Here is a 13,081-nt window from a genome sequence, read left to right as displayed (position 1 = left end):
TCTCCACTCCAGACTGTGCCCTACTGTGGGGGGCAGGTGCAACCTTCCAAGTGTTGAGGCCCAGCTCGGGCCAACCTCTTGGTCCTGGGTGGGCCGGGGCTCCCCAGAGGGCTCCCTGCTCTGTTGGACAGTTGAGAACCATTTATGGAGTCCTTCCTGTGTGTTCTTGGGCACTTTGTCAGGGGCTGCCGGAGGACGCAGAGAGGCAAGGCCGGGAGAGAGCTCCCACAGGGATGAGCATCACCCCGGGGTGGCTTGTCTACCTTCTGTCTCGATCTCGAATCCCTTCCACGCCTCCCACCCCATCCCACGGCCCGAGAGCCCTCCCTGGGATGGAGAACTCGTGTCCTCCGTGTCCCACCTTTTGGGAGCAGCTCCAGGCTGTTGGGAAGTGTTTCCTTTGGCCGAGCCCCCAGGGGGTAGAGGCTGGGGGGCTCACAGGACGTCCGGCTTCCACCCAGCAGGTAGATGTAGAGGTTTACCGGCGGGATTCCAAGAAGCTGCCTGGCCTTGGAGAGCCCGACATTGACTGGGAGGAGAGCGTTTGCCTGAATCTCATTCTGCAGAAGGTTCGAGCGCACCCAGGGGGCGGGGGGCAGCACGGGCACGGAGGGGCCGTCTTGAGCCCTGGAGCCCCTTGGGGAAGGCTCTGAGCAGGGCCTTAAAGGGTGGGAAAATCCCAGAGGAGGCCTGGCAGGCCTTCAGAGAGGAGGAGTTCTGAGCCCCTCCCAGGGTGGCCAGCGGGGCTTCAGCAGGGGTGCCCATGGCCGGCCCTTCCCACCTGACTTCTAGCTTGACTACATGGTGACCTGCGCCGTCTGCACGCGCTCCGATGGAGGGGACATTCACATCCACAAGAAGAAATCCCAGGTGAGGTGACCACCAAGGGGCCACTCACCCTCCTGGTTTCCGGGGTCCACCCCAGATCCTCCAAAACCACGGGTAATCCAAAAGCCACTTGATTTGGCTTTAGACTAGTTTTCTTTCCCTCTTTGGGAAGAGGGTTTCTCAAACTGGCCCAAATACAAGCTACCCTTGAGTACGAACTGCTTTCCTAAAGTATAGGTTATATACTTTATACATATATAAAGCATATGCAGACAAATATTGGAAATAATGGCAAGAAATGAGATATTCCAGGACCTCGGATGTCCTTCTGGGGATCTTCTCCTCTCCTCCTTCTCTTCTTCCTTTTCTTCCCCCTTCTCCTTCCTCTTTCCCCTTACCCTCTTCCTTCTCCTTTCTCCCTTCCCTTTCTTCTCTTCCCCCTTCCCCCTTCTCTTTTTCCTTTTCCCCTTTTTTTCCTTTTCCCCTTTTTTTCCTTTCCCCTCTTCCCCCTTTTTTAATTTTTTTTAAACCTTTACCTTCTGTCTTGGAATCACTACTATGTATTGGCTCCAAGGCAGAAAAGTGGTAAGGGCTAGTCAATGGGGGTTAAGTGACTTGCCCAGGGTCACACAGCTGGGAAGTGTCTGAGGCCAGATTTGAACCCAGGACTTCCCGTCTCTAGGTCTGGCTCTCCATCCACTGAGCCACTCAGCTGCCCCCCTTTTCTTCTTTTCTCCCCACCTCTTCTCTTCCTCCCATTTTTCTTCCTTCTTGTCCTCCCTTTCTCCTTATCCCCTCCTCCTCTTCCCTCCCCATACAAATGCTCCCTGCCTCCTCCCCTTCCCCTTAAGGCTTCGTCTCACTGTCTTGTTTTGGCTCCCTGTGGCCTGGACAAGGCAGGCCCTGGTGGGTGTCCCTTCCTCACACTGTGGGAAATGTCTTTCAGCGAGTGTTTGCGTCTCCCAGCAAGCACCCGATGGACAGCAAGGGGGAGGAGTCCAAGATCAGCTACCCAAACATCTTCTTCATGATTGACAGCTTCGAGGAGGTGAGCACCCAGCCGACCTGTCTTCCTCTTCAAGAGACTGAGGCAGGCTCTTCAGCCTAGCTTGGGGAGGTGACCAGGAGCGCCTGCCGGGCAGGGAGGCGTCTTCTTTGGGCCTCTGCACACAGCAGGTGTTTAACAAATGCATGCACTGTGAGCCACCCAGAGAGCAGAGGGAATGTCGGGGGAGAGTGCACCGAGTCCTCTCGGCCTCCATTTCCCTCTCTGTACAAGGAGGGGGTCTCTTCTGCTCTTGGTCCAGTCTCTGTTTATCCCTGTCCCCTCTGTCATGGTCCCAGGCCAGTGAAAGTTATTTCTTTGGGCCTCAATGTGCCCAGTTGTAAGTGCTGTGCTGAGTGACCTGGGCCCGCGTGTGTGCATGGCGCAGCGTTCAAGGCCTTCCATGCCATCTGTCACAGCCACGAGGGGCGATCCTCCCCCTTTCCAAGACACAGAACCTGAAAGCACGAGGGTTTGGGGACACCTTAGGTCGGGCTCTCAGGCATCAGGGACGGGGAACGCAGCCTCCTGGGGCCTCCCCCTTGGCCAAGGTCACTCCTTGCCTCCCTGCCCCGCAGGTCTTCTGTGATATGACTGTGGGCGAAGGCGAGATGGTCTGCGTGGAGCTCGTGGCCAGCGACAAGAGCGACACCTTCCAGGGTGTCATCTTCCAGGGTTCCATCCGCTACGAGGCCCTCAAAAAGGTCTACGACAACCGGGTAAGGCCTTTGGGGAGCAGAGGGGGCAGGGTGAGGCACGAGAGGTGGTAGCCAGAGCCAGAGGGGCTGAGCAGAATGGCCTCAGAGGCTGCTCCCGGCCGTGCCTTTGCCCTGTAGCTCTAACATCCCCTGTTCTAGGTCTCCTCCCAGCCCTGACCTCCCCGTTCTAGGTCCCCTCCCAGCCATGCCTTTTCTAGGTCTCCTCCCAGCCCTGACCTCCCCTGTTCTAGGTCCCCTCCCAGCCCTGACCTCCCCCTGTTCTAGGTCTCCTCCCAGCCCTGACCTCCCCTGTTCTAGGTCCCCTCCAAGCCCTGACCTCCCCCTGTTCTAGGTCTCCTCCCAGCCCTGACCTCCCCTGTTCTAGGTCCCCTCCCAGCCCTGACCTCCCCCTATTCTAGGTCTCCTCCCAGCCCTGACCTCCCCTGTTCTAGGTCTCCTCCCAGCCCTGACCTCCCCGTTCTAGGTCCCCTCCCAGCCCTGACCTCCCCCTGTTCTAGGTCTCCTCCCAGCCCTGACCTCCCCTGTTCTAGGTCTCCTCCCAGCCCTGACCTCCCCTGTTCTAGGTCCTCTCCCAGCTCTAATATCCCCGTTCTAGGTCCCCTCCCAGCCCTGACCTCCCCCTGTTCTAGGTCCCCTCCCAGCCCTGACCTCCCCATTCTTATATAGGCCTTTTACCTCTGTGACTGGGAAGGGGCGGGCCTGGGCTCATGCTCGGTGTTGCTGCAGGTGAGTGTGGCAGCCAAGATGGCCCAGAGGATGTCCTTTGGTTTCTACAAGTACAACAACATGGAGTTCGTGCGAATGAAGGGGCCGCAGGGGAAGGGGCACGCCGAGATGGCGGTCAGCCGCGTTTCCACCGGCGACACGTCCCCCTACGGAACGGAGGACTCCAGCCCAGCCTCGCCCATGCACGAGAGAGTAAGGGCCGGGGGGCTTCCTGGAGGAGGGAGCCGGGTGCAGGCGCCAGACGGAGAGCCCAAGCCTGGGGCCGGGGCTTGTGGGCGGAGAGGCTCTGCTCCGCCTGGCCTCGCAGGTGTGTCCAGCCTCCCTGCCCGGTGCGTCTCGGAGGCTCTGACCATCGGGCTCTGCTGCCTCTTGGTGTGGCCGCTTCTGCTAGAGGCACGTGTGTGCACGAGGTCAGCTCCCATTCCTGCACACGGTCTGCGTGGGGGCGCGTAGCCGCACGAGTCACAAGAAGCATGTAGTACCCGCGTGGACACGTGTTCAGTGTGTGCACAGCCACCCCACGTGGGGCCCCTGGGGCGAGTCCCGGCTCCGACCCGGGCAAGGGCCACCCCCACTCTCCAAAGGCAGCCTTCACCTCCGAATCCCGGGGTGGCCCTCGGGGAGGTGGGGAGCACGCAGAAGTGGGCCCCCTTTCTGACTTCCAGGGGGCCCGTGAGGACGAGGGCTGTGACGCCTACTCTTTCCCCAGGTGACGTCCTTCAGCACTCCTCCAACCCCAGAGCGCAACAACCGGCCGTCCTTCTTCTCCCCTTCCCTCAAGCGGAAAGTGCCCCGGAATCGGATCGCAGAGATGAAGAAGTCGCACTCGGCCAACGACAGCGAAGAGTTCTTCCGGGACGATGACAGTGAGGGTAAGCCCCGAGGCTGCCGGACACGCAGGACGGGCTGCCGGACACGCAGGACGGGCTGCTGGATACAGGACAGGCTCGGCAGCCGGCAGGCCTGGCTCTGTTCATTGTAGGCTGGTAGCTTCGCTCGGAGCTTCCTCCCCTGTAAAACGCGGGTGCCACGTGGCATCACCCTGCCTCTGGGGGGAGTGAAGACCCGCTTCTCTCACTTGCAGCGTGTGGGCCCCGGCGCTGCCTCTGGTCTGGCCCTCTTCTCAGGACAATGGGGGGATGAACCCCCTCCCCAGCCTGATGTTGCCTGTTCCGAGCTCCCTCCTGGCCCTGACGTCTTCTCTTCTCTTCTCTTCTCTTCTCTTCTCTTCTCTTCTCTTCTCTTCTCTTCTCTTCTCTAGCAGACCTCCACAACACCACCAACTTACGGTCAAGGTCTCTGTCTGGGACAGGGCGGTCACTTGTTGGGTCGTGGCTCAAACTAAACCGGGCTGATGGGAACTTTCTCCTCTATGCACACTTAACCTACGTCACGTTGCCCCTGCATCGGATTTTAACAGGTAGCCCCCCGAGATGGCTCTCCCTCCTTCTGCCCCAGTTTTCCTTCCTTCCTCCTTCCTTACGTGCTGGCTTCTCCTGGGGGAAGCGGGGGAGATATCGGGGTTCAGCTTCAGGCCTTGAGGGGGGAATAGAGCGGAGGGGTCTTGTCCCCTCTTAAACTGTGAGCTGTGGTATAGACCGGGATCGTCCTGTCTACCCTGTGCCCAATACCCCACATTTCCAAAAAACGGCAGACCATAGGCCAGAGAGCTTGGTAACTTGAGTTCTGGAGTGAAGGAGTTGAAGGATGCTGGAATAGGAGCGGCGATCACAAGAAGCCAACCAAGAATATTCACTTCATTTCCTTGATTTTCTTCGCTGGCTTTTGGACTGTTCCATGGGATAGCCATAGACGGATGTCATTCGTGGCCTTCTTGTGCCCCGAGTGGCTGCTGTGGGGGTGATGTCTGGGCCCAAAGGTTGGGGGGCAGCTTGGAAGGAAGTGTCTAGCGGAGTGTCCCGGCTCTTCCCAGGGGCCCCTGCTCAGGCACAAAGGAGTTGGGGAACCAGGGCAGCAGGGGCTAATGGAGAGGGAGTAGGGCCTGCACTCGGGTACTGGATGCCCCGGGCAGTGGATCCCAGAGAAAAGGGGCCAACATGGCTGAGGGCCCGAGGTGGGCTCACAGAGTGGAGGGTTCTTGACTAGCTGGCTTTGGGACCAATAGCCGAGAGAGCGCTCTTGGAATAGCCGAAGGGCAGTCATGTGGACAAGGGACTGGCCAGTTCCTCTGGAGAATCAGGCTGATGAGTATGGTAGAAAGAGCCCTGCATTTGGAGGCAAAGATCTGGGTTTGAATCCCACCTGATTCACATACACACGAGTGGAGGCAAGGCAAGCCATTTCCTCATCTGTAAAATGAGGGGCCTGGACTCCAGGAGGCCAAGGTCCCTGCCAGCTGGGGGTAGAGGCAGGATCCCAGGATTCCTGTTGTCCTTCTGAGCAGGCAACAGCCTCAGAGAGGGCCGGCCACTTGCCTAGCCACACAAGCCAGGACTTGTCTGAGCATCTTCAAAAGGAGCAGAGGCAGGGCCCGGCGGCTTCCATGCTTCTTCCTGGGCATGAAGGGAGAATGCCTTTGGGGCTCTGCAGAGGGGACCCTGGAGTGGCCTGATCAGCCGTAATTCCTCCTGTTGGGGACCCATTGAAGACTTTGGATGAGGGGAGTCAGGGGGAGCTGAGCAGTGGTTGAAGGTGGTGACTCTGCCAGTTGGGTGGAAGTTGGATTGGAGAAGGGTGAGATTAGAGGCAGGGAGAGGGCCGTGGCCATCGTGTCAGGACAACAGTGGGCATAAGGCTTTGAAGTCGGGGAGCTCTTGCCCATTAGTACAGAGCTGATCAGCCCTTGAAAAGTCAAGCTCCAAGGGAAAGGAGGATCTGTCGTCCTGGGGGGAGAGGGGGTAGTGGGGTGGGGGGTGGCCAAAGAGGGGCCAAGTGTGGTATGGAGGGTGGGAGAGGACTGGGAGCAGCCCCCAGGAATACTGACAGAAAATTGGGTTTGCTGAACCTGTGAGCCTTCTTCCTTTGAGATGCTATAGGATTTTGGGGGGGGGTGCTTCTAGTCACTCATTTGTTCCCTTCTTCCCTCCTCCCTTTCTTTCCGTTCACTTACTTCCTAATTTTGTTCCCCCTTGGATCTCTCCTCTCTTTCCATCCCTTTCCCCATTCCCTCTCCTTTGTCTTGTTCTCGGGCTCCTCCTCTGACCTCTTCCCCTCATCTTTTCCTTCCCTCTTCTTTTCTTCCTCCTTCCTCTTGCTTCTCTTCTTTCCTTCTAACTTTTCTTCCTATTCTTTTATCTCTTCTCCTCTTCCTGCTCCTCTTTCTCTTCCTTTCTTATCTTTCCTTTTATATCTCACCCTTTCTTATGCTCACCTTCCTGTTTCTCCCTTTTTTCCCATTAATTCACTCTTCCCCCTTTTATTTCATCTCTCCTGCTTCCCTTCTCCTCCCCTTTCCTCTTCCTTCTTCTCCATTTCACCTCATTTCCCCGTCCTCTTCCTCTTCCTTTTTATTTCCTTCCTCTTCTGTTACTTCATCTCATCGTTATCCTTTTTACTCTCCTTCATGTCGCCTTTTCCTCTTTCTCTCTTCTCTCTCCCTCCCCTTCCTCTTTCCTCTTTTCTTCCTCTCCTTCCTCTCTTCTCTATTCCCTCTTCCCCGCCATGTTCCTGCAGACATCCTGGAAGTTCGGCAGAAACCCATCCTGATGACGTAGCAGCGAGCCCTGGAGCCAGCACTGCGCTGGGTCGGTGTTGCTGCCAAGTGCAAGTGCCTGTCTGCTGTGGTTCTCTGTGACACCCATCGCCGTCACCACCGCCACCACCTGGAGTCCAGCATCCGCCCCGCCTGCCCAGGCTCGCCCCGGGAAGCCTCTCCGAGAACACCAGCCACCCAAACTGAAGTGCCTCTTTCTCCTTCCCGTCCCCTGGCTCCGGGGGCCCAGGATGCCCCGCCATGGCTGTGGGCCCAGAAAGGGCCAGGAGAGCGCGATGAGCCACGCGGTCCTCGGGCTTCCCACGACTGGTCAGAGTTGACTTTCTAGCCGATGAGAACAAACTGGCTGACCCCATCGAGGGCCTCCCGCCTTGGGTGACTCGTGGCTCCGTGGGGGGAGGACGGACAGCCAGCCCCCTCGTGCTTCCAGCCAAAGAATCCCCGCCACCTATTCGGAGAACTGCCCGCTCCGGGCGAGGCTGCATGAGGGCCCGGAGGTGGGGGGGACGCGCGGGCCGGGGCCAGGCTTGCCTCCTCGAGCCCTTCCCAGGCGGGGATCCCCAGGAGCTGCCGGTCAGCCTTGGCGATGAGGCCGTCCCTTCCCTTGGACTGCGCGGGGCTCCCGGGCCCCGAGGCATGGCGGCAGTGGGTGCCGCGGGCCCAGGCGGGGCCGGGGGGACATCCGTCCAGTCCGTGGAGGGAGCGTGAATGTTGGTGTTTCTCGTAGCGCCAAGGCTCGAATGTCACCCGTGAGCCTACCCAGGGGGATCCCCATTATGCTGTGCCGGCGAGGGCAGCTCTTCCCAGATCTCTCTGGAATAAATCTCCAGATTGGCCTTCCTCCGTTGCTGCCAGTTTGGGAGCCAGCGTGGGGTACAGGGCGGGTGGGGGCCGCTGGTGACACGTGGGCAGCGATTCCAGGAACTGGCCTTAGTGCAGGTGTGGGAACACCACAGGCAAAGGACTGAACTTCTTGGTGCCTCAGTTTGCCCATCTGTAAAATGGGGCTAATCACCTACCTCACGGGGTGTCAGTAAAGTGAGAGGGATGACAGGGTCACTCCCACACTTGGCTTCAGGGGCCGGGGAGGCCCGTCCATCAGAAACACATCGAGGTGGCTTTCTCCGCACCCCAGATATGGAGCCTTGAGCCAAGTGCCAAAAGTTGGGGGGCTCCCCAGGTCCAAGGAAGCTCTAAGGAGAGGGGATTCCCCAGGGTCTGGGAGCTCCTGGGTCTAGGGATGTTTTGGGTGCTGCCTAGAGCAGGGAATCTTCCGTCTTGAGTGGGGCCGCTGCCTCCAGAGGAGGGAAAGGACAGGCAGCCTCGGAAGGGCTCGGGTCCTGGCAGGGGGGGGCCCGGGGCCTACGGGGGGACGTGCACCTGCTCGGCCCCATGTACTCGGACAGGCACGCCTCCACGTGCAGAGCCAGCAGCGTTTTAGAGCGGCAGAACATTAGAGGAGAAAGCCCCGATGGGGACCCGAGTTCAAATCCCATCTCTGCATTCCCTTGTGTGACTCCTTGGCTCTACATGCTGTCCTCTCAGGAACCCCCCGGGGGGCTCCATCAGACCACAGGACGCCCTTGAGCTCTTGCCTTAAGCCCCACGAGAGACCCGGTGAGCCGCGTCATCCAGGAAAATCAGAACCCGGAGCCTTCCTGAGAGGCAGCTCCTGCTTGGTGGGTGGGTGGATGCTTGCAGGAGTTCCCAGCCTAGGGTCTCCCTCAACCCCAGGGTCCCCTTATGAGAGGCTCTGTGAACTTGGAGTGAAAACATCCTTATCGTTGCCTACTGAAGGAGAGCGGCACTTCCCTGAGAAGCCTTCAGGCTGACCCCCCGGGGGACCCCCACCCCCCAAAGGCAGGGGCCCCTGCAGCGGCCCAGAGCCTTGTAGCAGCAGGCAGCAGAGGGGGCTTTCTTGAAAGATTTCTCCCTTCCTGTCAGATTCAATTCAGAAAGGCCCTTCAAGACCATCATCTTACAGCTGAGGAAACTGAGGCCCAGTATGAGGTGGAGGGGTGGCACACTGCCTCTCCCCCGTGTGAGGGGGCCAGTCCCCACCGCTTCTCCCCAAGGTTCCCATGCCAAGGCTCATTGAGGATGGAGAGCGGCCCAATATCTGCAGCCAACATCCCCACCAGGAGCCCCGTCCAACAGTGAGGGCCATTAGAAACCCCTGTGAGATTCTGGGGGCAGATCCCCGCCCGCCCCCCATTCTACACCTAGCTGGACCCCAAATCAGGAATAAAGGCCTGGCCTGCACAGATGAGGAACAAGCATCAAGAGAACCAACATGAATTAAGCGCTTACTGTGTGCCCAGTCCTGGGCCGGCTTGTCCCCTTTCCCAGCTGCGGCTCTGAGGCTTTCTCCTGCCGGACGCCCTAGAATCGGGCCCTGAGGCTCTTCCCCGCTTCGCCCTCATCCTGGCATAGCACGAGGCCCGTTTGTGGAGATGCAGGCAAGGAGCCCCCCAAGGATGGGCCGAGGGCCTGGAGCGCGGCCAGCCTGTTTACAGTTTTCTGTGCCTTCCAGGCACTGCGGCTCCCCAGGATGAGGCAGGGCGGGGAGGTGTAAATAGCCGTGTCTGTTCCCCGGCTCCGTGTCCAAGCCGGCACACTTGGGAAGGGCCTCCGCTCCGGCTTCTCCTCCGCTATGCCCGAGGCTCCCTGCTGTTTGGAAACATGTTTTTGCATTCACAATGTTGGATTACACTGACGTGCCATGGGTGTGTTGCTGTGTGTCAGTGTGTTTTATTTGTGGTGGGGGGCTCGCCATGCACGCCCCACCCACCGAGAAGGTGGTCATTGCGAACCCCCTGGGGCGCCCCACGTGTCCTCTGCCTTTTGGAAGCTTGGGCTCCAGTCAGGCGGGGGGCCTCTTGTCCCCCAGGCTTTAGGGCCAGGCTCCACACACTGGGAAGCCTCGTGTCTGCTCACTCCCAGGCAGGGGGAGGTCTGGGGGACGAGTCGGGATCCCCCCACTTCCTCCTGTGGACATCCACAGGGATGGGATCCAGCCCTAAAAGGCCGTCCAACCATGGATTTCTACCATTTAACAAGGTTTGTCTGGGGGTGCAGTACTGATTCTTGGGGTCAGGTTTTCAAATTAAATAGACCTGCCCAAGTTGTTTTGCTAGTAAACAAAATCTCAGCCATCATCTGGCAGCATTTTCCCAAACGAGGCCTAAGACATGGGGGAATTGGGGCTTTTCACCCTTTTTGCATGTCCTGGACACCTGTACCAGTCTGGTGACGTCTTGGGCACCCATCCTCGCCATTGTGGTATTTTTAAATCCATAAGATGCTCAGGATTACAAGGGACAAGCCTATCAATGAAAACCGAACCCCTCAAGTTTGTGGGCTCCCTCTTTAAAGGAAGAACAGGTTTGGGTGGGGGGAGGCCAAGGCTGCGGGATTCCTCGAGTCGGAAGTTCTGCAGTCAGAATTGGGGTTAGCGTTGGAAGCTGCCCAAGCCCTACACCAGGATGGTGAGCCCAGACAGGGGAAGAGGAGGCAGGGAGGGCCACTGGGCAGATGAAGGCCGACGGCCCCAGGATTCCGAGGAGGCTGCTGCGTGTTTGATGGGAAGTCCTTTAGGCTGCACTCGGGCTGGAGGTCCGTTGGGTCACGAAGCCAGGGTCATGGAGCACTTGCAGCCACTGCCCAGGCCCAACGTATTCCAGCCAGGTTGGCTCCCAACTGTGAGTCAAAGGCTACAGGCTCCCTTCCACCCCTTTCCTGTTCTGAGTTTGAAACGGGGCAGCTGGGAATGGGGGGGGGGTTGTGTCTCCAGGGGTCAGCCGCTTGCCTTACTTGAAAGGCATGTTAAAGAGTGGATTCAGTAATGAAAACTAGTCTCCCGTTTGGCTCGTCCGTGCAGCCACAAGGATGGGGCCAGACTCCTTAGGTGGAAGTCCAAGGGAACCTTCTGAGCAGGCTGCTAGCAGGGAGGCCCCCTTAACCCCAAAGTCTTCCCCAGGGCATGTCCGATCAGCTTCTTGGTCCCAGGGTATCAAAGAGGAGAAGGCTGGGGTAAAGGGACCCCTACCTACATCCTAGGACCCCCAGAATTCCCCTTGCTCAACAATTTGGCTCCAGTGAAAGTCAGAGCCATTGTGGTTTTCAGCTGGTGACAAAGATTATTATTTAAACAGATTTCTCCTCAAAAGGTTTAACTTGCCACTTTTTCAGATGTTAAATAAGAGGACAACTTTGCAGGATGCAGTAGGGCAGAGTTTTAAGGTTAAGAAGTAGAAGAGTTGACCAAGGGAGGGTCCAAGCCAAAGGCACCTCAGCTCCCCTGATTGGTAGGACAAAAGGCTGCTTTGCTACTGCATTGAACAAGCTTCCCCAGAGCCCTCTCTGTGCCTTTAGGGCCAGGTTCTCCGTCCTGGCTGCCTTCGGCCACGGCAAGGGCAGTGACAAGCAATGAAAGACAAAGGGGTCCAACGGCTCACTTTTGGTCACTTGCCATTTATTCACATTTGTGGATTTGTTACACTTCCACAGGGGGAACATTCAGAGCAATACAAACCAAGAAATGACAGCGGATAGTCCAACAAGCATGTTGGTCTTAGAAAGGATTTCCCATTTGTTGTGTTAAAAACAGAAAAGTAGAAACAGAACTGGTGAGCGAGCATCCAGCGTCCCTTTGGAAGCTAGTCTTCCAGGGACTGCTGCTCACTGAAAAAGAAAAGGCGAGTGTCTGCCTAGAGTCCTCTCTGGCTGAGAACAGATACGGGTCCCCACAGGGCCCTCGACTGGCTTAGACCTGCCTCTTCTGGGGAGGCAGCCTTTAGTCACCCCCACCATCCCTTTCCCAAGGGCACAGTGGCCCCCTCACCTCCAGGGGCGATGGGCAGCGCTTCTCATGCCAAAGGGCCTCTTCTCTTGCTCTCCCTTAGAGCCCATGGGTACTCCAACGGGTAATTCTGGGGCTCGCAGCCTAGGACCCCAAAAGACAAGAGGGCTGCCACGTACAAATAGATGGCCTTAGACACCAAAGCAAGACCCTAAGGACCCATCAGACCGAGAACGAGCACACACATGGGCTTGGACAGGCCCGATTCCAAAAGAACGCTGCGGAGAAACGAAAATGGCTTCTGCACGACAAGGCCGCTTCGGCCGTCCCGCCACAAACCAACACTGGACCCAGGCAAACCCGGGGTGACCCAGCCCGATTTACCTCCTGCGGCTGCTGGCTGGCTCGCACGCTATCACACACACACACAATCCCTAACTTCGAGGCAAACTTTAGGAAAGCTCACTGAAAAGCCTGAAAAGTTTCCAGTTTTCTCTGGGTGTTGAACCACGACCTGCTGAGGCACCCCGAAGCCCGGCAGTAGCCACGGGCACGACCCCCATCGGCTTACTTCCTAGCGTGTTCTCGTGCCAACAGCCCGGCGCAGCAAGTTCTCATCCCACACTTCCTCCTCAGCCCACCCAAGGGCGGCGGACACACAAGCAGCCCAGAGGTCCTCCCCAGGACACTTTCCTAGGCAGATGCCTGGGCCGAGCAGCCCGACTGGAGCGAGCCCTCACCGGGTGCCGCTTCACCCCGGGACCACGTTTACTGCCTCAGAATACACGGCAGCCCCTGGCACTCACCGGAGCCCTTCCAAAACAACACAGTAACACAGAAAGAGGCGGCGGCGGAGCGGAGGGGCCGCCGCAGCCCCCAGAGCTCACCCTTGGGCTGCACCCAAAGACCAAGACCTCCAAGGGTGCCACAGATGGTGTGGGACATCCTGTCCTCGAGTGGCACCTCTCGTCTCTGGGGGCGATGCCAGGACACAACTATTACCAGGTTGCTCCCCAACTCCGGGGCCCGTGGGTCTGGCCGAGGGTCTCTGTTCCTACGAGCGTGGCTGAAGGCTCCAGGCAGGGCAGCCCTCCAGCTACGGAGAGAACGCACATGGATCTTGCCTCAGAAGCCATCACTTAGAAGCTGCTCTCACACGGAGACACGAGCAAACAAACGTACCTGAGAGTGAGCTCCGAGTGCGAGTCACCCTCCGCCAGGCCCCAAGGGACCCCGAAGGCCGCTCCTCTTCCTGAGAAGCAAGGGGACAGACTCTCCCGACGCCGTTC

At 58.4% G+C, this 13,081-nt stretch overlaps 1 protein-coding gene across 1 annotated transcript in view; it reads left to right on the top strand.

Annotated features, from left to right (window-relative positions):
• KIAA0930 (KIAA0930 ortholog) overlaps positions 1-7,831 on the top strand; it is a 37,134-nt gene extending 29,303 nt beyond the window's left edge. Inside the window, exons 3-10 of the mRNA XM_044677624.1 lie at positions 424-569; positions 793-870; positions 1,775-1,876; positions 2,452-2,592; positions 3,319-3,510; positions 4,028-4,190; positions 4,580-4,738; positions 6,952-7,831. Coding sequence (XP_044533559.1) covers positions 424-569; positions 793-870; positions 1,775-1,876; positions 2,452-2,592; positions 3,319-3,510; positions 4,028-4,190; positions 4,580-4,738; positions 6,952-6,992 — 1,022 coding nt within the window. The 3' untranslated portion in view covers positions 6,993-7,831. The remainder of the gene's footprint in view (positions 1-423; positions 570-792; positions 871-1,774; positions 1,877-2,451; positions 2,593-3,318; positions 3,511-4,027; positions 4,191-4,579; positions 4,739-6,951) is intronic.
• Positions 7,832-13,081: the final 5,250 nt, after the last annotated feature.

Source organism: Gracilinanus agilis, chromosome 5 (assembly GCF_016433145.1).
Source record: "Gracilinanus agilis isolate LMUSP501 chromosome 5, AgileGrace, whole genome shotgun sequence".
Classification (NCBI taxonomy): domain Eukaryota; kingdom Metazoa; phylum Chordata; class Mammalia; order Didelphimorphia; family Didelphidae; genus Gracilinanus; species Gracilinanus agilis.
The sequence above is the reverse complement of the archived record's forward strand: the minus strand, read 5'-3'. Positions and strand labels throughout refer to the sequence as shown.